General features: G+C 41.3%; 1 protein-coding gene across 1 annotated transcript in view; it reads right to left on the reverse strand.

The window, feature by feature from the left end:
- Window positions 1-23,868, reverse strand: part of cacna2d1a (calcium channel, voltage-dependent, alpha 2/delta subunit 1a) — a 41,210-nt gene that overhangs the window by 11,643 nt on the left and 5,699 nt on the right. The window contains exons 3-25 of the mRNA XM_085901738.1: window positions 22,005-22,086; window positions 20,706-20,822; window positions 17,043-17,102; window positions 16,699-16,734; window positions 15,974-16,097; window positions 13,333-13,464; window positions 12,961-13,030; window positions 12,836-12,886; window positions 11,798-11,897; window positions 10,260-10,418; window positions 9,388-9,492; window positions 9,231-9,309; window positions 9,126-9,175; window positions 8,929-9,018; window positions 7,817-7,879; window positions 6,573-6,656; window positions 5,880-5,954; window positions 5,718-5,789; window positions 5,532-5,603; window positions 5,400-5,461; window positions 5,179-5,255; window positions 2,110-2,170; window positions 1,903-2,009 (exon numbers count right to left, since the gene is read on the reverse strand). Coding sequence (XP_085757864.1) covers window positions 1,903-2,009; window positions 2,110-2,170; window positions 5,179-5,255; window positions 5,400-5,461; window positions 5,532-5,603; window positions 5,718-5,789; window positions 5,880-5,954; window positions 6,573-6,656; window positions 7,817-7,879; window positions 8,929-9,018; window positions 9,126-9,175; window positions 9,231-9,309; window positions 9,388-9,492; window positions 10,260-10,418; window positions 11,798-11,897; window positions 12,836-12,886; window positions 12,961-13,030; window positions 13,333-13,464; window positions 15,974-16,097; window positions 16,699-16,734; window positions 17,043-17,102; window positions 20,706-20,822; window positions 22,005-22,086 — 1,928 coding nt within the window. The remainder of the gene's footprint in view (window positions 1-1,902; window positions 2,010-2,109; window positions 2,171-5,178; window positions 5,256-5,399; window positions 5,462-5,531; window positions 5,604-5,717; window positions 5,790-5,879; window positions 5,955-6,572; window positions 6,657-7,816; window positions 7,880-8,928; window positions 9,019-9,125; window positions 9,176-9,230; window positions 9,310-9,387; window positions 9,493-10,259; window positions 10,419-11,797; window positions 11,898-12,835; window positions 12,887-12,960; window positions 13,031-13,332; window positions 13,465-15,973; window positions 16,098-16,698; window positions 16,735-17,042; window positions 17,103-20,705; window positions 20,823-22,004; window positions 22,087-23,868) is intronic.

Here is a 23,868-nt window from a genome sequence, read left to right on the forward strand (position 1 = left end):
TAAAGGAAAGAAAGGGGAAACAAAAGCGAGCGAGGAGCCCGCCAAGCTGCGGGCGTAACAAATTATTTGTGAGACCTCCGACGAGACCACATGACAAACATAACGGCCAATAAAGGTTCTGTTTTTTTTTTGGGGGGGGGGGGGGGGGGGGGGGGGTTGTTGTTTGCCAAGCCGCTTTGAAGCCTCCGCTTCAGTCCATAAACATGGAGTCTCGCTGATGCACGGCCGCCACCTCATGCGAGCCATCTAACGCAGCACACACATCAGAGAACAGCTGCTCTAACACTTTATTCCGAGGCCCTCCGCCACCCCTTCGCCCGTGGTGGTTTTCATTACACGGCCTTTATTGAAGGCAGCCCAGGAATTTCTAATGTACTCTGACTTATTCGCCACTGCGGTGGCTTAAGCGGGCAAAGCCAGCCCCCCACACCCTCCTATTAAACTCGCAGCTAATAACGGTGAAAGTAATCACTTAATGGAGTGAGAGGTTTTATTGGCAGCGTGTTTGGAGGGCCCGGACTGCGACAATACCGACAAACAAGGCGACGTGGACACGGGCGGTCATTAATGTGTTGGTCAGATGTCCCGCTGGCCCCTGATTTGGATTTTACAGCCCCGGCTCGTGCTCTCAGCCCGGCCGCGTCCTGCTCTTTGTCACAAAACACACAGTAATTGGACTGCGTCGGGCAGCCATATAGGTGAAGTGTGTGCGTGCGTCTCACATCTAAGCCGACGGGCTTCACACATGTGCGCTCAGGCGTGTGATGGTCAGACTTATGGAGTTAGCGTCAGATGGGCAACACGAGGGGAGGTGTTGGTGGTTCCACTTTACAAAAGCTTTGACTGGTCATGCGCAGCCAACCTTACAACCAGACCACTGGAATATAAAGGGGGAGGGCAGGAAGGCTCAAGGGATGGGTCCTCGACATGCTTGAACCAGATGTCTCACCTGGACTTATTTTATAGTAAAACGACACTACAAGTTTGGGACTTATCAACTGGAGGGGATAAGACTCATAATTGTATTTGTAATTGAAGTTAATCAGACTGTATCATGATTAAAATGAATCCTAATTTGGCTAAATTGAGTTTTATTGTATGGTAAATGGAGGAAATCATACTGTCTTGTAATAAATACAAAGTAGTATCATAATTACTATACATGGTATCATAAGTGCAGCAAATTTCGTTTTCATTTAAATCAATGATCAAATAAATTAATCAATCATTATTTTTGATAATCAATTATTCATTTCGATACTTTTTGAAATTGAAAATTGTCCAAATCCTTGACAATTCTGCTTCTTAACAGGATATACTCCCAATTTGTTGCTCTCCATGACAGGAGACTTACTTTTGTGTTGAATCAGAATAAACATTTCCTCTTCTTTCGGAAAACAATGATCAACATTTTACCTATTTTCCGAAATGTTTTGGACTAATCCATTAAATAAATGATCATTTGCATTCTGCACTGTTAATTTGACAGAATGTCCTGTTGTTAAATAAAGGGATTTATCCGTTTCACCGATTAATAGACAAAGTAATTGACCAATTATTTAATTAGTAAAACAATTGTGAGTTGCAGGCAGCTCTAATCATATAATGTTGTAACACGCTGGAGTATCATTATTATGAAAGTTAAATTTGACAAAATAGAATCAGTATAATTCTATCATAAATTGTCCTGTATGCCAATTGGATTGAAATTTGTCCTACGGGAGTTCTCTCAAAAGAACACAATTATGATTTGAGTGTGTCCCAATATTTTTGCCCATACAGTATACTTTTGCAACAATCCGTGGTGGGAACACAGCAGAATCAGCACATTTCACGCTTATTTTTCTCTGGCCACCCGGGACACGAGGTTATTGATGGCTCCCGTCAAGCCTCCACACTCACACATCGGATTGTTTGGCGTCTTGGTGTCGATGTAGTTGTTGAACTCCATGAGGAACTCCGTGTTACTGTTGTCGTTGTCGGGCGGCTTCAGGTCCTTGCAGTACACCCTGCGAGACAGGCAGCGAGGGTCATTAACGAGACGGAAACCCGAGACGGTGGAGAAATAAATGTCATGTCAATTAAAAAATGAAACGCGCTCCATCTTACCTTGGCGCGATGAATGTGTAGCCGTATTCGTCAAACTTGTCCGCCAACAAGCTCTCGGAAACTGGTGAAAGGAGGGAAATATTACGACGGTGGCAGAATTTTGGAACGAGCGGTGTCGTCTTTTTGAAGACTCAGCAGAAATATGTAAATACAAAAACATTCCAAATTTGAATCATGTAATTTCTGGAGATTTTGCGCGTTAATGCTCAAGAGCTGATGCGCCTTAATTGAATTGTTGGGTGAATCTTTCAAAGTTTTTGGAAATGTGGCAAAGCTCTTCATCATTCACACGGTGATGAAAGCACATACTAAATAAACGTCTTCAAACTGAGCCTGACAAAAGTCAGAAATAAATGAAAAGACTGTACTTGCCATCTTTTCCTGCAGTGGAAGGAGAGGAGGAGGAGGAGAAGAACCGAGAGGGAAGAGAAAAGGGAACTGGGTGAAACCACGGCGGGGTCAAAGATCACACAATATTTTATTCACAGACCTAGTCCTGAATAGAAATATTGCAAATGCGTAAAAAGTTTTTTAAGCGGCGGGTGTATTAGCATTACGATAACCGCACGTCAAGTTTTCATGGCGACAGCGGCCAATCTTTTGCTCTCTCTGATCACGGACGAATAATTGCAGCCATGTGTCCTTTCCTAGCCGTCCCACTCTCTCATCCGTCGCCACGATGGATTGGTGACGACTGACGACTGAATACATTTAGTCTGAAGACGGGAATCTTCACACCCAACCGCGGATGTTGATTGAGGTATGAATTCAATCATGTTGTGGGCGAAGGCCAATTATTTTCCCTTCAAACTTCTTTTGTAGCATTCTATCAGTAAAAGCAACACAAAATTAGAACAAGAGAGTTTTGGGGAATGCTTTTCATTCAATTTGTGGTTGGGCTACACCCCTAAATTGCCCTTGAAACCTTTATTGTTTTGCCCAAAGGCACTTTGTTGCATCACTTTTGGGAAGGCCTTTTGGTGTTCTCACATTGTTTCACTACATTGCGCAATCTATAGTGAGGCTTCCTGCTCACTGCCTCACTTGGGGTCTCTATGTATTTGAATCGCAATAGGAAATATTCATCAATTTCGACTCAGGTTTAGCATTTACAAATTCAGTTCGGCACTGAAACTACTTTAACTTATTTTTTGTCATATTTTGGACACTTTGTTTTTCAACTTAAAGTACATAAACTTGTCCCAATTCAACCTGGGAACATTTTAATGTATTTCTGTTCCTCATAAAAGACATTGAATGTAATTACAGGTGATTGAAGGAGAGAGTTCCTCCTTTAAGCATTCACCTCTGAGTAACGCAAACATCCGCTTCTCTAGTGCTGCGTCTAGCACTGAAACCACAACTGAAGGCTAGCAGAACAGGTGGGGTGGGGGGGCGTTTTAAGACACGCAACGTGTGTGTGGGCAGCGTTCGCATGCGAAGCCAAGCAGACGCCGGCCTCGCTACGCACTGTCATTATTAATCACCGGAAAAGGTTGTTGAATAGAAAAGAAAAAAAAAAGAAACTGGATGGAGGTCAGAGGGAGAATACTTGCCCAGAAATGCTGCAGGCATCCCGACACATCACAGGGTCAGGAGATGAGAAGCAGGTCAGGAAGAGGGAGGAGAGTAGAGTGGGAAAGGCATAACAACAGGGTTACACAATATTTTATTCAAGATGAATAAGAATATTGAAGACACACGTGAAAAAAAAAAAACCCAGCAAGTAAATAACATCCAGATGAAAGCAACAGATGCACAGTAGGAGACCGTTTTTACACTAATGTATTCCAGTGAATTATTTTTGAATGCTTTGTTCTTTTCCAATTCCAATGTGTACAAAAATCAAACTCCAGTAGATAGAATAGAAATACTGTTTCAAAAACATAGAACTTTAAGATTTGACATTATAGAAACATATGGTCATAAAATTATTCAAATGTAATTTAACAATTTACAGTCAGAGTTTCTGCTTTCATTCAATGGACATGGTGGCACCCCGTTCATGCTCGACTTGTCCAGGGGGCAGTATAAATGAGACTTACCTAAGCCTCAGTAATATTAGTTGTTCTTTGCAGAGGATAAAGAATGAATGATTTGGTATTTATGTCTATTACTATTATGCTTTTATTTAGTTTGTCGGTTCACTTCAACTGGATGTGGAAATAAACAGCTCGGAGCTTTTTTTTAAAAAAAAATGTTTTTAAGTATGGTTCACTATCTGCCAAAACTGCTACTTGTTGGGAAGCGAGTCAAGTGGTGTGCCGTATGGACTAAAAAGCTGTAGAATTTACAACGACCTCTTATCTCTCTCTAATACATTCCTGTGTTGACGCCGAAAGTGCCAATAAGCAGATTTAGACCGAGTCAAATAGGTGATGAAAGGGGAGGCGATGGAATGCTGCCGCGTTGAGAAGGATTATCAAAGTCGAGCGCGGCTTAAGAGCCTGTTGTCGGTTGATTTTGGCAACAATCTGACGAGAATTCTAGGAAAATCCAATGCGATAAAAAGCTTTTCCAGAATAATAAAAAAGTAAGGTGAGGACGTACACCGCTCGAGCCCTTCTGTTTTGGCTGCGTGCTGCGCTAACTAGATGCAAACTTGTGCTGAATAATTTGTAAAAAGAATATTTGTTTTTCCTTCACAATTGTAATTTAACATTTCTTCAAGGTCATGTACACAAACAATAAATTAATTTGTATTACAATAACCAATATTAGATTGTTTATACATAAATGTTTGTGTAGGTTTTAAAAAATATTAATCGTCATTTGTGTAACACTACACAACCAGTGAGTGGTTTTCACTGCGGGTATGAAAGGAGACACGCTTGTCTGCAACTTTGAACCCTCACCACAAGTTTGCGTGTGCTGCCAAGAGCCAAACACGAGGCGACACATATACAGTGTGTGTGCAAGTGATGGATAGCGACCATAGCGACTCCACCGCCTTACAAGGCGAGCGGTAACGTCAGCGTTTTTTCCGTCGTTAACGCGCCGGCCGCCGCTACGTGTGTGATCTCGTCAGGCGTGAAGTGTGTGTGAATGAGTGGAAAATAGAAGACTTACATTTTGCTTGGGTGATGGTGTCGCCGATAGTGGCACGGATGTAATATGAGCTGTAGTCGGGCAGCACCAACGCCAGACTGACATACACGACAAAACTTCATGTTAAAAATATGTCATTTAACTTTTTCACTGCCTGCCCAGTTAAAATGGATTTTATTACATATATAGCCGTCAATGGCAGTGAACGAGTTAAACTAAGGATCGTGCTGCTGTTTTGTTACCTGTAGTCTGTATCCTTCACTGGCGCAAAGGTGTACGTTCTCCGGCCCACGTCGATGTACCGCTTAAGAAGGCAACACAAGTTAAAACATTGAACAGAGTGACATCATGCAATTTATGAGAAAGAAAATTACCTCATCTTGTGATTTGACCAGAGCAGATATGGGGTAAGTCCCAGTGAGGCCATCAATCATTTTCTGTCTGATCTGGAAACGTAGATATGATATGGAAAATGTGCATTTAAAGCCTCGAAGAATGACTGATGGAAAATGTGCATTTAAAGCCTCGAAGAATGACTGACGCGTCATGTAATTTCATACCTCCACTTTGATATCATTCTCCAGCTCAGCATCTAAAAAGTCCAACGTCACGGGCTCGTGGAACTCGGCCGTCTGCTCGGAAAAGTCCAAAAATTAGAGTTATTAGTTTATACTAACCTGTGTCCAATATCCACCAGAAACTTCAGCTGGAAGAAGACATACCGGTGGCTGAAGGTTGGGATGGAGCAGCACATAACCATTGGGGTCGATGGCAAAGTAGTAGCCGTTTGGTCCAAACTGCTTGAGAAAGACACTTTATTAGGGACGCCCCAGTTCCAATAGTGGGAGACAACCACATAAAACCAACAAAAGATGATGGGAAACACTACTTTTGTCTAAATGTATCTCTTCAATTCACTTCAACATAGTTTCTTTGGACCAAGACGCCGCAAGATGATGGCAAAGGACTCATTTTGTCCAAATGAAACTCCTCAACTCGCTTCGACGTCTCATCAATTAATCAACTCAGTTCAACCAAAAGGCTACAAAAGGCCAGCAAAGCACTGCTTTTGTCTAAAAAAATGCTCCTGAAAGACTTCAATATATTTGCTTGGTATTAAGTCACCACAAGAGGGCAACAAAGCATGTTTTTTGTCAAAATGAAGCTCTAAATTTACTTCAAGAAAGTTCATTGGCAGCAAGATGCTACTTTTGTCTAAATGAAGCCATTCAATTGACTTCCAGTTTCTTCAAGATGCCATAAGATAGTATTAAAGTAATACTTTTATTGCATTGATATGGGGGAAAAAATAAATAAATAAATAAAGTGAATATGGGGCAATTATAAAATAAATGTCAATTAAAAGCATCCTTTTATCATCTCATAGGGTGTACCTAATGTTTTGACCGTCTTACAGTAAAACGTGGCGTGAGCCTCTTGATGTCCTCCAAGGAAACGTCGATGGCCATGACGCCCAAGATGAGCTGGTTCTGAGATTTCTGATGTATTCAAAACACAAAATAAACAAGTCAAGACCCTCAATGCAAAGGGGATGATTACGACGCTCCTCCGAGTCCTCCTTTCGAGGAAATGAGCTGCAATCGAAATCTGGAAAGTTTCATTCCCAAAAGCCTAACATGCCGCCATGAGTCAGCGCCGAGGTATTTGCAGCCAAGCGGCGGCGGAAAGCAACCCGGCGCGTAAACTCATCTTGACCCACTTTAGTCGCGCCGTCATTTGTCTCTGGGCGAGCCGCGGGTTTGATCCCCCTCCCCGTCCTGCGCTTCTGACCTTGATAGCGGGAGAACGCGCGGGGGAGACGTGAGGAAACGTCAAGGACGAGTTAAAAACGTTCCCCTGAGTCTGAGTATTGCGTGTACTGGATGTAATGAAAATGACACTCATCCACTACAAGACTGTTGGCGGATGATGAAAGCTTGATTTTCTGCATTTTTACAACAATTGCTTTTTTTGGAAACACATCATTGCATAAAAGTTAAGTCATGTCTTTTCTAAATGTGGCAAATGTGACTGCTCATCTCTCCACCTTTACAGACTATAATTCATTCAGCCCCCAAAAATGCATTTTGTCTCTTAGCATTAGTGGCATGATTGTCAGACCTGAAACAAATCCATGAATATCTGCAAAATCTGCAAAAAATATACATACAACCTAATATACCAGTACAATAAGACTAGTGAGAATGTTTCTTTTGCTGTTTTCAGAAATTAGTCTGATGGAGAACTAAAATACAATTAGCATTAATGGTTATATCTTAGCATTTATACAGTAAAATAATATTTCTAATAAAGTGTAAATGTGTGTCTCAGCATGTATATATTATTTAAATTATGAAATTTAATAGTACAAGCCAAAAATGCTTGTTACAAAGCACTCATTTAAAAAAAAAAAAAAGATTTAACAGCATTAGTGTGAATGCTCTCTGAATATATATTTTCTAATTGCGACCTATAGTAAAACGAGAAAATAAACTCCATCCAACATAGTATGAATGCTCATTTCGGATTTATCGACACATACTAAAAGAACAAAAATTAAATTCCCTGCATGCGATGTGTTTTAAAAAAATATAGAAGTAAACACTTCAGGAGCGTGAATGCTCGTCTCTCAGCATCACTCCAATCGAAAACCTCTTACCTTGGATCCTGTGTTGGTCTTGTTGAACACGGGTAGGGTTCCAGTGATGACGAGTCCCAGCTCCTGTTGAACAAGTTCAAGTTACACAACGCATACACAAAAAACCCAAACGGTTCTCAGCATGGTGAGTGTTAAGTCATAAAAAAAAAAAAAAGGAAAAACCAGCTGCTTGTCCGAATAACGAAGCCCAGAGACATTTTGTGTCAGCGTCTTATCAGTCCAATGGGATGAGGCGTCCATCTTGGTTGGGTGCGTTCTTATCGGTGCTGTCGCTTTAACAGCGCAATATGGCTCGCAGGGGCGTGAAAAATGTTTTGAATGCGTTGAAATAAAAAGTTCATCCATCAATCAGGTTAGGCGTCCGATTGGCGGCGGGTTGAGAGGAAGTTGAACCAGATAACAAACAGCAAATATTTGCACTTTTAAAAATGGATATTTTGTTTTTCTCCCCATAATGGTGCTGCTCTGTGTAATTCCCACATCTGTCTTCTGTCATTTCACGGCACCCACTAATTTATGGTCGATTTCATCCATTTAGGGCCAATTCGGAATACAAATGCTGGGGGGGATATAACTAGTAGCAAGTTGCGCAAACGGGATGTTCTTTTTTTCTCATCAAATATAAAAATAATGAAATATAATTTAAAATTAACATTTTTATCAAATATAAAAAACAATGAAATATAATTGAATAAAATTTCATACAGTTAAATTGAGTAAAAAAATTGTAAAAAAAAAGTGTCATCAGATAAAATTTGATAAAAAAAATAAAAAAAATAAACCCCCAAAAAAACACTAAATGCATTAGACACAATAAAATAACATTAGATGTTATCAAATCAAATAATGCAAAAATATGCAAAGGAATAAAGTAGCATCTGTTTCAACAAAATAAATAAAATATCATTAAATAAAAATACTAAAAAATAAAATAAAAAAAATAATCTAAAATTATTTGAATTTCTAAAAAATTAACGTGTAGATAAAATAAATGTTAAATAAAATAAGTATTACTATTATTCTTCATATATATCAATTAATTTGATTAATTATTACAAATGCTTCTCTCAGTCGGTACTTATCCTATGTTAGTTTAAGACGGCAGGTGTTACCAGTGCATCCTGGTAGACGTTGGTCCACTGGACCTGTTTGGCCTTGCGGTCTGCTTTCACCATGGGCCTGCCCAAAACATCTAAGTACTCCTGCAAAATAAACAAGTAAATAAATAAAGAATTTTTTTCACATGACATGAACTGGATTGTAGTGGCCATATAAGGGGCCACATTTGCAAGGTCGCATCTTTCTTTACCTGAGTGTTTAACCTGATGGCCCCAATGGACGGAATCTCATAGTAGTAACCTGAGAAGAAATGAGCACTATTAGGACAAATTTAGGTCAAAATTCACACAGGTACCTTTGTTTGTGCACGCCATCCACTGAATGGGCCCTTTGTCGTAGTTGTGTTGACCCACTGAGAATGTGAAGATGCGCACCTGAGTGGAGATGGGACAAACATTGCCATGTAAGGTGGTTAGAACATTTTTGAAAAGTGGACTTTTGCGGTCACCCACAGCTTGTTTGGGGTTGTACGTCTTGAAAATCTCCTCGGCACGCTCCTCGCCTCCGTCAGTGAACAGCATGATGATCTTGTTGCAGTTGGCCCGGGAGACATTCATCTGCAAGAAAAGGTTTTAGCCACAAGAGGGCAACAGACACCTATGCAACGTCACAACTTAAGCAGTGGATGAGAACAGGAGAATTTAGTGGAAAATGGAAAAAAGTGTGGTTAAAGAAGTATTTAGTTACATTTTTAGGATTATTTTAACTGCTTAACATGATTTTAATGCTCAGTACAATAAACAAATGACAGAAAATGTAACAAAATCAAAATTAATATATTTAAAATCTAATTTAAATGTAGTTCATTAAAATAAAAACAAGTAAAACAATTGGAATAAATATAAATTAAACCTTACATAAAAAATCAAATGAAACAAATTGAAAATAAACGCACTGATTTTTTTTTTTTACTAAATTAAAATCAAGACTAATGCACTAAGGTAAAAATAGAAATGAATACAGGGAGTGTGCAGTAAAATAAATTACAAACATTTATGAATAAATTACAAATTTTAAAATTCAAAAAACGTATCCTAACATAAAAATATAAGTAACAAATACAAAATATCAAAAACCTCCAAAATTATATGAAACAATATGATACTTTGCTACATATATCACTTGAAAATTAAATAAAACAGACTAAAAAATAAAAAATAACAGTCCTTAAGGTCAAAAACTAGCATCAAATTAAACTTAGATCGAATCCAGATTACCCAATTAACTTGCATTTCACCTGGAAAATACACGTTACACCACGTCCAACCAGCTTGGAATTTGCCGTGTTTATGTCGAATCTTCAACGAGATGTTTGCGTGCCCACCTGTGCGAGCTGCTTGAAGGCCAGCTCGAAGCCACGCCTATAGTTGGTGGTCCCCTTCGCGGTGATGCTTTGCACGGCGTCCTTGAGGATGCGCTTGTTGCGCACGTTGGCCTGCACCAGGTTCTCGAAGCAGGCGGCGTAATTGGCCTTGTCGTTGAACTGTTGTTGGAGGTTGAGAGGAGGGGGGGGGGGAGACAAGGAGAAGGAAGGCGGGATGACGAAGGGACGCGGAGGAGACGCACCGGCACATATTTGTTGCGGAAATATGTGGAAGGGCTCCATCATGCACAATGACATCAAATATCTCCAGAAAGAGCAAATTTATGACATATCGTCTCTGCGTTTGTCATAAAATAAGATGGTGAGGTGAAGGTTTACAGACCGAAGGAGGCTAAATGAGCAGAAGGAAGGATAGAGAGGAGAAGAGGAAGGCAAAATAACACAAATATTGATTACGGGACACTCAAACAATCAGTTCCATCATAACCTTGGTACGAGCTATGAATGGTGGGGAAATTATGCTGCAACTTCACTGCATCATCTTGAGAGGTGTTCTTAATATTTTGGTCAGTGAGTTCAACTATTACAAGTCAGTATGATAGTAATCACACAGACAATAGAAATAAAAAAAATTAAAAAAAAGTGCCCAGCAAACTAATTAAATTTTGAATTCTCATTATTTTAATAATTATTTGTAATTTGGAACTCATGTCAAAATAATACAATTCAATAGACAATATTTTATTTATAGCTTTCATACATTGGCATCATACCTTCTACACACGCACGCACACACACACACATACACGCGCGCACACACACGCACGCACACACACACAATTATGATGGCTTGCGGCAGGTTGAAAAAAAAAAAGCATCAATATCGTGATTGCGGTGCTGACTAATTGCATTAGTTTGAAAAGCTCTTAGCTGATTTGAAGGCTCTCTCTCTCTCTCTCTCTCTCTCTCTCTCTCTCTCTCTCTCTCTCTCTCACACACACACACACAGACACACACACACGGGCGCACACATATACAAACAAAATAAAATGAACAGCTCCATCAAGGAAGAGTGAAGCAAATTGTGATCAATGGCTACTTTAAAGCGCAAATGGAAAGAAATGTAACTGGCTGGGCGACACCAAGGGGATTTGCAGATTTATTTTCACGCCCATTCCCATTCCAAGGATACGCCGTATTTCCAGCATCACAGGAAGTGTGAGTGAATCACTTTAAATGATGAATATTCCCGGTGTCAGTAAAAGCATCTTAGTGCGTTTCTTACATTGGAAGCACGTGAGGCGGGCTCATCGATTTGTTAAATGTGTCACGCGAGCATATGTTGGGCCAATTCGACGCCATTACATAAGGTAGCCTCGACACACGCACATAAAGGTCCAAACTGTGATCGAAAGTTACATAATCCGAAAGACACAACTTGCAATGCTACTTTAATTCACAGACACCCACGTCACTCACCAAGCCAGGCTACGCCTTTTAAAGGCAAACACCCAAAATCACGGGGTAGCAGTACTCACATAGACGACGTTGACATAATCGTCGTCCGCCAGCGTCTCCAGCATCTTGCTGACGGACGTTCGGATCAGCTTGAGGGTCAGGCCCGACACGCTGCCACTCCTGCAGAAAGTTGGCAGTGCATTTTATACATAGTATTTGCATTTATTGCCACATCATAAAGATATTTACAGTTGAAGATTATTAGGTGATTCACAAAGAATGTACAATGGTAATAAAAGCATGGAAAAAAATATAGAAGAAAAATGTGAGGAAGGGGCAGAAATATATGTATATTTTGAAATAATCTTACTTTTTTGTAATGTTCTCAAATAAAACCTATCATGTAATTTATGTGTAGGCAAATATAGCAGGTGATATGCAGAGAATGGAAAAGATGGATAGATATAGCTTTATAATGTTAAACAATTATACGTAAAATGATCAAGCAAATACTATTGATGAAAAAAGTTCGATTTGGGTAATGTTTTAAAATGTAAAAAAAGAAAAAGTAAAATTTAGTGAGCGACAGACTAATTTAAAAATTGACGGTTTTTTTTCAATTTTAAGAAATATTTCAAATGTTTTTAGGACATATATGACATTATTTTAACTTTTTTCACAGTGCGCTAAAATGGAAAAATATGTAATGTTATGTCAGCAGAGTAAGAAACTAAAATCAGCAACATACAGATAAAAAGTGGATTACTTTTGAAAAGAAATGAGAAATGTACAAAATATACTTTTTGCTTAATTTCATCTCATTCAAAAACAAATATGTCAATCAGACTACATTTAATGTGCAATATCTATAAAAAACTGTTTGTTTTGGTACTCTGTGACTTTCAGGCTTGGCAGAGGTCTTTGCTCCCAATGCTCTCTGATGTACAAAAATAACCTGGCATTTTACACGAGGGCCTTTTTTTTCAGTGTGGACTGTAAATGGCCGAGTCGTCCTCGGCGATCGCCGGCGGGTTGATGCGGGGTCAATGGTCAAAGGGTCTCGGCATAGCACACTTATTCCAGCTGACTGTATGTTGAATCATAAGCTTTTCACTCACGCGTCCACCAGGATCAGCATGTCCTTGGGCGACGCCGCCCCCTGGATGTACCTGCCGGGTAATGGCACGACAATGACACATAGGTTTTGGATCCAGCGTAACGGCATGTGTAAATCTGCACCCACCACGGCCGCCTGCGTACGTCGTAGAGGTCGATTTTATTCGCCGATTTGCTTGAGTCGATCCAGGGAGAAGCTGCGTTTTGACAGAAACAAACAGTCATTTCGTTTCGAGCGGGGCCTTGAGGTGCCGCCGTGCTAGTTAGCTGACATCTTTATCTTTTGAGGCCCACAATTTAAAAGTAAAAGGCAGCGGCGAGGAAAAATGTGTCGGGTTTTGACACTGTCAGAATGTGAGTCATTGTTGCCAAAAGTCACAAGACGGACGCGTGTGCTTGTCACTAACGCGATGACGCATAATGCACACAATATCATTTTTGTAGATGACTTTGCCATGGTCAAAGTCAGCGAGGCAGCTTACGGCCACTTCGGGCTCACCTGGGAAGTAGCGAGCCAATCCGGTAGCGGAACCGAACACCTGCCAGAGGAGTGTGGAGTCTTCCTCTTTGTTGCTCCGGAAGACATCCTCCAAGGCCTCTGTCCAGTTGAGCTCATTCAAAATGATGGTGGCTGTTAAACACACACACACACACACACACACACACACACACACACACACACACACACACACACACACACACACACACACACACAAAAGACAATCTTAAAATCTTTTGACTATGCTTGAGCTCAATCAGAATGAAGGTGGCTGTCTTCCACAAACACTAACACAAATAGCACCAAAAAAAAAAAATAATAATAATTTTCAAAATGATGCTGGATGTAATCCACTCACACACATAAAGTTGATACATGGTAAAAAGAGCCCCTAAAACAAACTTGACAGATGGTTTTGTCACAAGTGGTGAGCAAGCATTCACCGTGGCCATTTCATTTTGAAAGCGAGAATTTATATTGTTGACACCTAGTCTGGTTCAGCAGCAGCGAGCTATAAATTGCCCCAACAATATCATTTTTTTCCATCCAAGCCTCCTACTTCTCTCCATGGGGAATCCTCCCTCCTTGCCATCGTGAAACCCTGCAGCCGACTTGACTTTCCATGCTTTGTACGGTATGAAAACACCCCAGGCTCCTCCTTCGAGTGGAGCCCAGTGTGCATCCCGAGGGAGATAGATGCTCACAATTTGGATTCTCACAGGCCTCCCTCAGGACAAATGTGCTCAGTCCCAAACAAGATGACTACAATATACCGACAAAGTCTACCCAGTGGTAAAGTTGGTGAATTTCACTTTCAAATTTTTGTTGCTTAATGGTCAAAAAGTCTCAACACAGAATCAAATGAATTAGATTTTTCATCGTGATAAACTACAACTGAGGTCAACAAGAGGGGGACGCCAGTCTGTCGTCACCCGCACTGCGCTGCTGACACCAATTAAGTGGCGGCGAGAGAAGTGGCGAAAGGTGGCCGACTGTCACGTCTGCTTGCTGACAACAGCTGCCAGTCGCCACGATCACTCTACTGTACGTCGCCGCCAACTCTGTGTTAAAAAGCCTGTCACATGATCTTAAATCCAGTCGGAAGAAACACGACTTTTGCTACGGGCCAAAACGTGTCCATTGGATGATTAGGTCATCATGGAGAACATCCAAGTCTTTGCAAGGACAAAATGGACAACACAAAATGGAGAAAAGTATTGGGAATAGATTTCCTTTTCCACACTCTGACCATTTCATCCTGCTATGTTAGTAAAAAAAAAAAAGAAAATCTAGCAGAAGTATAGGGACACATCTTTTCTTGCCAAAAATGAAATGTGGTCAAAAATCAGGTGACAATCTTTTTTTTTTTTTTTTTTTTTTTAATTGGACAAAAGTATTTGGGTAGGCTTGAGTTTGTCGGCACATGCAGTCATAAATAAAACCAGGCATGGATTGAAAAAAATTAATAAAAACATGGCCGACGATATTGGGATGAGCCCTAACTTTTCCATATTTTTGTCCATGTGTAAAATGTGACAAAAGTATTTAGACACACTGCTCAACCTGTCACCTCCAGAAGGTGTCCTGATATTTTTGGCCACAGCCACAAATAAAATGGGACATGGTAGAAGGGGGACTCTATTTCCACGCCGCAAGCCGGGCTGCAGCGAGGAGACTCGAGAACACACGGTGGCAGCGTGGCGATATCGCAGCACGTCACCGCCGCACGTCCGCCACGGCCTGACAGGTGCCACACAGTGTCGGCGCAAACGGGCATCAGATATGCGGCCGCGGGGGCCGCCGAGGCTCTCCTTTCACGCCGCGCGTCCACGCCGATCTGCCTAATGAGCGGAGAGGGCAGAGGACGGGCGCCGTGCGAGGATCGTGACATGCACACGCTGTGATTCATGGCATGAGAGGCAAGATGGATCCCTCTCGCTGGAATGGATCAAGAGGGAAAATAGAATCCAATCAAGCCTGACTAATGTGGGATAAGAAGGAATATTAGTCGTGAGGGGGGTTAAATTCATATCCTCTATTAATAGCCATGATTGGAGAAGATGATTAGCCGAGGAGATGTGGGGAAAAAGGATGACAGAGGCGACATTTGTATTAAAAAAAAAAAAAAAAAAGAAAGGCGACAAGGACGCCAGTCGGGTCCAGACTAAATCGTCGTAAATCCAGTTAGCGGACGTCTTTGTGACACTGATGCCATGGAAACGCCAGCTCGCCTCAGCAGTGTCAAGATGGCTGCCTGTCCCTTGAGAGGGAATAAGTGAAGGGGGAAAAAAACGCAACTACGCCCAAACCTCGCCGAGTGTGACAAAGAGATGCTGTCTGATAAAAGGTAAACAGGCGAGTTACACTAAATGCTAATTATCAGAAAAAGGAACAAGTGAAATTATTTACCAATAAAAAGGAAAAATGCTAAATGCTAAAAACAGAACTGAAAAAGGCAGTTGAGTTCAGCTACATACAAAGACCATAGATATGAAAAGAGGTGGGTAGATATGACATGGCCTTTTTGAGCTGCGTGCCTCCAGTGATGCTAAGCTAGGAGGGGCAAAGGCGCATTACAGTGCATGACCTAAGAGTGGATGACGAGAAAACTGAAAACAACACATCACACGTCGACACTTACAGCCCTCGTATATGTCGGTGGGGATGTGGACGGCGGTGGTGTTGTACGAGACTAGACGCTGGAAGTCGGGGTCCATGTGGAAGTCCTCGGGAACGTAGCGGTTCTTCTTCTCCGTCTGATTGAGCTATGCAAAGGACGACACGGCAAAAGTTGGAAAATGCTGCTGCGCAGGTTTAAATCCTTTTCGGGTGTCATGATTGGCAGCGTGGTGTAGTCCCGGTAAGCCAAAACATGTCTAAGGCTGATTGTTTTTAAAATTTGCTAATTTCTCGACGGAGTCTGGCCATCTAACATTAGTTTCTGAGTATACGAACACCACAAAATGTTTGTCCTTTCATTGTTTATTGTATGTTTTCCAAAAGCAACTTTCTTCAAGCTTCTGATTGGCTAAAATTACATAATTATAGTTTTTAGCATCAACTGTTGCTTTATGACAAGCGCCTTACAGATCAATATTGAGAAATCTAAATGTGAGAGCGTGGAAGGGGTGTGTTCTGTCAGTCAAATACAGAGTGACAGGAGTGCACTGTGGGAGCGAGCGCTGCTTTCCCACCGCGACAGCGCACGGGAATGAGATGCCGATCCCGGCTTATCGGAGGCGACAGATGATGTCTGAGGCCACGAGGGGGGGGGGGGGGGGGGGAGTGTACTCTTGTCGCGTGAATGCGAGTAAAAGTTCACCAAATACTCAATAAAACCACATAATACTTCACTGTTGTACTCACGTCGTCTTTGGCGTTGTAGTAGACGATTTTGTCAGGCTGCCGGAAAAAAGGGAGTCAAGTAGGAAATGAGGGTTCGATTTGCAATCGCATTACGACAGACAAAGTATATGCAGAAAAATCATATTCACTCATGACAATTGTAGATAATTGACTTTTGATGGTAAATGCCTGCTTAGCCTGAACATGGAGTGGTTTTTCTTAATGTTAATAAGCTCAACGGTAAAATGGGAGATAAAATATCATTTGTCACCGTTTAAAGTGGCAGTAAGAAGACAATTGCAGATTGAAATGAAAATACAACACGATGTGCTGTCAATGTATTGGCAATGACTTTAATAACTCACCTCACTGTTGACTTGCCATTCGTGACGCATTTGTACGTCTTCCGCCCTTAATGCGAGCCTCTAAAACACAGAAAAATTCATATAAGTGTAATAATTTGGACGCAGCTCTTGTACTGGGCAATGAGTACATGCTATTATTAACCCCCCCCCCCCTCCTCCTCCTCCTCCCTGTACACCCATTGTACTCGGTCCCGTATTCGGGCATAATGACTTGGTTAATAGGTTTATAATGCGCCCATCTTTTAATCTGTACCCGGTCCACAAAGGCGGCATACTATTAATTTCCCACGGGATGCACTCAAATCCCGAGCCAACTGGTGTCTTGAACGCTACGCAAGACTCAAGGCCATTTGCAGCGGAAGTGAATTTAAAAAGAATACATTTTTCAATAGACGGGTGGAAATGAAGATTATGAATTATGCAATCAGCCATCGTGTGAAATTTAACCAGACATCCAGGACGATCACGGCGTCCCATTGTGACTCGACAGACCACAAACACGAAACCCTTGAGCATAGTTTTTTTTGTTTTTTTTTTACTTTCCCCCATTTATTAAGCCAGTGTTCCACTTACATGTAAAATTACTCGACTAGTGAATAATAATAATAAAGTAAGCGGGAAAAAAAACGCCTCCTCAATGAAAGTTGCATAATTCATTAGCAGCGAGGCGACATGGGTGGCACGTTTAAGTGACGTTTGGGCTAAATTGGTCACCCGCTCAAAGTCGACGCTGGCACGAGCGCAAACGAATTTGCCTCTTGGCTACGTTGGGCTCTTTGTGCTAAAAATGCCAAATTGTACTTCTCCGAAGAGACAAGTGAGACATTGCAACTAGGAAACACTCCCACACCAAACGTATGCGCAAGCTATAGCTGATTAGCAGGCAAGATGCGCTGATGTGACTTCTCGAAACAACCATGAAGCGACTAGGATCAGCTGTTGAAATAAGGTGGTTCTACTTCCATGGAAAATTGTGAATATATGATTGCAAAAAAAAAATAAACAACCACACCACTTTAAATGTCTGCTAGCTTAATGCTAACACACAATGTCATCCTCGGGCTAACAAACATGTTGACATAATACAATATTATAGCAATACTGAGTTATACATTCTTACTAAAACATTTTTACTGAATACTAAAATAATATTTTTTATAAAAAAAATAATATTACTGCAGCTTACTGGGCCATGTAAGTGTGAAACTCTTCACTTGTGTCTGTATGACTGTATTATGCTGCTCCCTGGTGGTCAATGTTGGGCTAGAAGTGATTGCTAAATTGAAAGTCGATTAATCAGTCGATTTTGTCAAATAATCGATGAAGCGGATGAAGAAAAAAAATTCTTTCATTCTTTTATTCAAATGTGGGACATAATTTCAATTACTTGTGCAAAAAAAAAAAATGAGTTCATGCTTTGCTCCATAACATATTTCAAAAGGGTCGAAAATGATGATGTTTTATTTTTTTGATTCAACACAAAGATTAGATTTCATCGAGGGTGGCAGGGGTCAGAGAATGTTTCATGTGAACAACCTGAAATTCTGAGCATTTGTACAAATACAAAAATTCTCTAAATGATTAATTGGTTATCAAAAATCATTATTGGTTGATTTAATCATCAATTAGTTGTTGTTTAATCGATTAATTGTTACACCTTTATTCATTACTATTGATTTCAATGAGGAACGATTTTTTATATATTAAAGTTGTTTTATATACAGTATAAGTTGTCGTAGCAAACTCAAACTGCATGTCAAGTCGATAACGTTAATTGAAGTCGATAAACTGTCTTTCATAATAATTTGTGGATCTTTTGTGCATCATAAAATCTGATCATCTTTATTGTATTACATACTAATGTGTTGCTTTTGTTTGTAAAAAAAATTATATATACAGAAAAAGGACCTTGAAAACGTAATCGCATATTGAATTACAACTGCAACATTGCGATTGTTTTTCTAAATTGTTCGAGATGTGTTTTGTTTTGTGTCTTTGGTTTTTTTTGCTGCCTGGCAGGAATCCAACCGACTCTGCTACTACACTACTGTTGTGCTTGCTTGTTTTCTGCCTCTCCCAAAGGTATCGCCTTGCAAGTAAACACAACTCCTGTACCCGTCTGTACTTCAAAGCGCCCCCCCCCCAAACATCTGCCACCTGCCTGTCGATACGCAGGTGGGGTGGGGTGGGGTGGGGTGGGGGGGGGGCTCAGGAGACCAAACCCCAAGCATCTGCTGTTGTTGTGACTGGCAACATGATAATCACATCTCTCTCGTGCTCTCCTTGTGTGACACGGTAGTTTAGTCGTGTGTGTGTGTGTGTACGCGTACGACGCTTGTGATGTAGGCGTTCTAATGGCTAACGACTCACGGCACGCCGACGAGTGTCAGCCTAATAACGCACGCACATCAGGGATCGGCGACTTGGCTGTAATTACGCGCCACTACACAACGCACAGCTGAAAGGGCCATTACTCAAGTGACACCCTAATGAACACTGCAAAGATTCGCCGGGCAACTTTTTGCTGGTGATTAACCGCCGAGGGAGGATTCGGCGTGTTTATGACATGGGGTTGCCTAGCGACCGAGGGCGTTGTCATGGTAACCCGCTGCATCCGTGGGTTAAAAAAAAAAAAAGAAAATCCCAGGGCTTCGCTTGGCCTGGCATCCTGCACGTCGGAGATGAAGAGGCGTTCCATCAATGGCGAGCCGCGCCGAGAACAGGAGAGGACACCGAGTGTGGCCCGGCCTGTGGTGGGAGGCCAAAGGCTTTTTCGGATGGAGTGGCAGCGCTAATGCAATCCCAGACCTTAAAATAACCCCCGATGATTATTCAAAGAGCCCCATCTTTGTTCGACATCCTCTCAGGCTGTTTGTCTGTCTGTCTGTCTGTCTGTCTGTCCCGGTTTGCGTGGGCGCTCTCGGCAGCCGTGCCAAACTGGTGGATGAGGTTCGCTCAAGGTGAACGCAACAGGAATTCGAGTGGCCACTTGTAGAGAATAACCTTTAGCTTGCCTCAAAGACAAAAGTAAGATGGTAAAAGAGTCTCTGTTACATGACAAACAAACACATTTGAGGATATTCTACCACTTGCCTCTTTCGGGGTTAAAATTAAAAAAAAAAGAAAGAAAAAAAAAACCCCCACAGACCAATTCCATTGGGAGATGTCAACCGCGGGGGCCGTCAATTTGGATAAGAGTGACTCGTCAATAATAAATGAGAACAGTCACAGGAGTCAGAGGTGGCCTGTATATCCGTGTGCGAGTCCAAGTGGATTAAGGTCAAAGCGATGAAAGAAAATGGCCCAAAAAGGTGTCGGTGTGTTAGAGCACATTCATCATGAACAAGGTCGATACCAATCTTGGGAATTAACGATAGGACAGGGAAGTGGTTAAGATGACGGTCAGTGACAAAAACGGAATCATTGGGGGACATTTGAAACAAAATGGGGAAAAAAAAACAGCATCTAATTAAGTTTTATTGCTTCATCAAAATGTAATTGTCGCCAAAACGCTCGGCTGGATTGACGGGTGTAATTGATGAGAAGGTATCCATGGAAACGAGGTAACTGGTGCTTTAATTGGGTGTCCCTCTGGCGTTTGGTAGCAAGTCAAATCTCACCGAGCACCAAAACAAGCAACATTTTGATGGCGATACCTCTCACCTCGAGGGCTTTGGAGCGCCTTTCCAGCAATCCCTCAATGTTCCTGGCAGCCGTGGACACGAGCTCCTCCACACGGTTGGTCTCCACGCTGAAGTGCGTTTTATGTTTTTCGTAAATCTGGTGACAAAACGATAGCAGATGTTACGATTTTTTATGTTAGCATCTTACATTTTTTAGTTTTACTGACGCAAATTGTAGTTTCACATTTTCAGATTTTCTTACAATAACTGTGTGTGTGTGTGTGTGTGTGTGTGTGTGTGTGTGTGTGTGTGTGTGTGTGTGTGTGTGTGTGTGTGTGTGTGTGTGTGTGTGTGTGTGTGTGTGTGTGTGTGTGACACACAAATCCCTTTTTTGAGGGTTCAGCCATAGTGGAAGTTTCTTTCAGTTATTGCTGACCAACAAAAAGAGGTGGCGGCAGTGATTTAAAAAGACATATTTAGCTCGATGTGGAATATGCTGGAGCAAAAGAAGCGAAAGCAAAGCGCACAAATGACAAACCGAGCCAATTATTTTGCAGCCTCGAGGCCTTTTCAATGTCCGACGTTCACGACGGCAAGTGCATGTATTGGTTCTTCCCTCCGGGTGGTGAACAATATGAAAGACCACCTCCACAGCAGAATTTGCGATGTTATACCTCGGACTGAAACCATTTACTTTTTTTATGTATTTTTCTAGGACCAGTTTTAGTTGGGTTTGATGCCATTTCGAGTAATACAGACATCAGAGTGGTTTTTGTGGCTATTTGCCTTCTCAAATGGCACCACCAAATGGACATGAAATTGAACCCAAAAAAAAGCTGATATTTTGTGTTTGGCACTCATCATTGCTGTCACAAAAAGTTGGTTATGTCACAGTAGTTCGGGTGAGATGACAGTTTTTCTTTTCATCCAATTTCTTCATTTTTTACAGAATGCGTCGAGGGACTTGGGCAGCCTCCAAACTGAGAACTTCCTGATCTTTCGGCCAAACTGAAATTCACGTTCAAGCCGCCCCCTTTTCAACTTGCTGAGCAAGTTTAATGCAGGATTAAAAAGAATCAATTCCAATGAAAGTTTGACATGATTTTTCTTGGAAGCGACACGTGATTGCAAGAGTACACTATTATTAGTATTAGCTCGTCAATCAGTGCAGTCTACAAGGATGAGGTGAGGTAAAGTGCAGCATTAGCGCTAATGAGAAACGTCTATATATAGAGTTGTGGTGGAATGCATATGAGTGAAGGTCGCTCAAAGAGACCTGAAGGATGATTAACATAGATATTTTTTCATTCTTTGCCTGACTTTGATAGATGCGACTCACCTGAGTGAGACTCTGAATGCCGCTGGCTTTATCCGTTAGCGTGGTCAAGTCCTTTTGCATTTGATCCACCCATTCTTTAATCCTGAGGACACATGAAGCACACTCAATTAGTTCTCAGTCCACTGAATTGAAAGACATTTGTTGAGTATGTCCTCACGGCATGACAGTGTACAGTATGTTAGCATGTATTGAAGGAGTAGCGTGAAATAACAATGTTTAGCCAAGTGAATGGGTTACACGTGCATTAAGGCGAGAGCTATTCATAGATGGCAGTGTGACTGTCACGCCCCAGGGGTGGCGGGATGCCACGGCAGCCGAATGTATTCTTCTCAAAAGAAATGAGAGGACACACAGAGCTAACCCGTCACAAAAAGCGTAAAAGCTTCAGAAAGTGTTGTGTTTGAAAAAAATGTCCACTATGAGAACTGCTGGCTTGAAATAAAAATATTTATGATGACACATCTGATATCTGTTAGCTTAGGTTGTTAGCATTCACCATGCCACATGCTGGCTAAAACACTTAGGCTTCTCTGTTTGAAATGCTAAACTTTGTAGTGCTGACTATGAGAGCTGCTACCAAAAGATTGTAGTGATCGTTTTGAGAAATGCTCGCTACAAATATTACAGTTAACTATTAGAACGGCTCAATAAATATATTAGCAATGCATATGTGCGCTGCTAGCTAAAACTTTCACATGGGAGATTTTGATGGGATTCACTTTGAGAACAACTAAAAAATAATATTTTACAATTCACCATGATACCTGTTAGCTAAAAACATTAGCACTCTATTTTTAGAATTGCTAGCTAAAAATGTTAGCATTCAATAGTATACCAATAGCATCACTGTCTGAATTACTAACTTAAAATATTACCATTTGCTATGACAGCTGCTGGCTAAACATTACCATCCACAATGAGAACTTACTGAAGGCACCCTATGAAATTTTAAAAGAAATGATTTATAATTGTAATCATTTATCAATATACATATGTTTTGCCTCTATCCAATAGTGGAAACAATCGTGCAAATATGCCAACAGATGTCTCTTCGCTTTTGACTGACAAAGTTAATAAAAAAATACATGAGTGACTTCATAATGAAAATTAACCTCGTCTCCCGCCCACATAATGAGTGCCAGTCTTTTGAGCTGCCATGCTGGGGAGGGGGCTTTGACTGACCGTGTATCTTATTTTAAGCAAATGCGGTGTAACGCGAGCCAGCCATTTTTAGCCTTGCGGGGTGGACAGCTGCTTGCTGCCGAGGGCAGATATAGGATGGACAGTTCTGTCAGCACAAAGTTCCCGAACAGTATCACATTGGAATTATGTCAGGGTTCAGATGTCAAATTCCTATGTTTTGGTATAAATAGTGAACAGTTTTGGGACCCGGGTAAACATAAAACGTTGAGTGTTGTGATGCTAAATGTAACATCTCAAAGCACTTGTTTATTTCAACAAGCTCAATCCAGAGTGGAGTAATTAGCCACTTCCCCAAATAACCATCAACGCCGCTAGCTTGTGCAACAACGGGATGTGCGACTTCCCTGGTGGACGCTGATTGTAGCACAAAAGGAAACCGTTTGGCTTTAACAAGAATTTCCTCAGCTCTTTTTCCGCCTGCCCCCGTCGGTGGAATTTCTTCCTTGGCGAGATCGGGACGGTGACAATGTGGGAAAGAATGGACCTACGTCTGTATGAAAATTACATGTCCTTCACCAAACCGTTAACACTAACCCCTAACGAGGTCGGTGTGGCTTATTACTGTATAGGTATTACGTAACCAACTTGAGGGACGGTACGACAACGACAATCTGCACCTTGTCGGACTTCGATCTTAGGGATTTTTTCCACATACAGAACA

This window comes from Syngnathus leptorhynchus, chromosome 21, assembly GCF_054491065.1.
Source record: "Syngnathus leptorhynchus isolate UIUO chromosome 21, UIUO_Slep, whole genome shotgun sequence".
NCBI classification, from domain to species: domain Eukaryota; kingdom Metazoa; phylum Chordata; class Actinopteri; order Syngnathiformes; family Syngnathidae; genus Syngnathus; species Syngnathus leptorhynchus.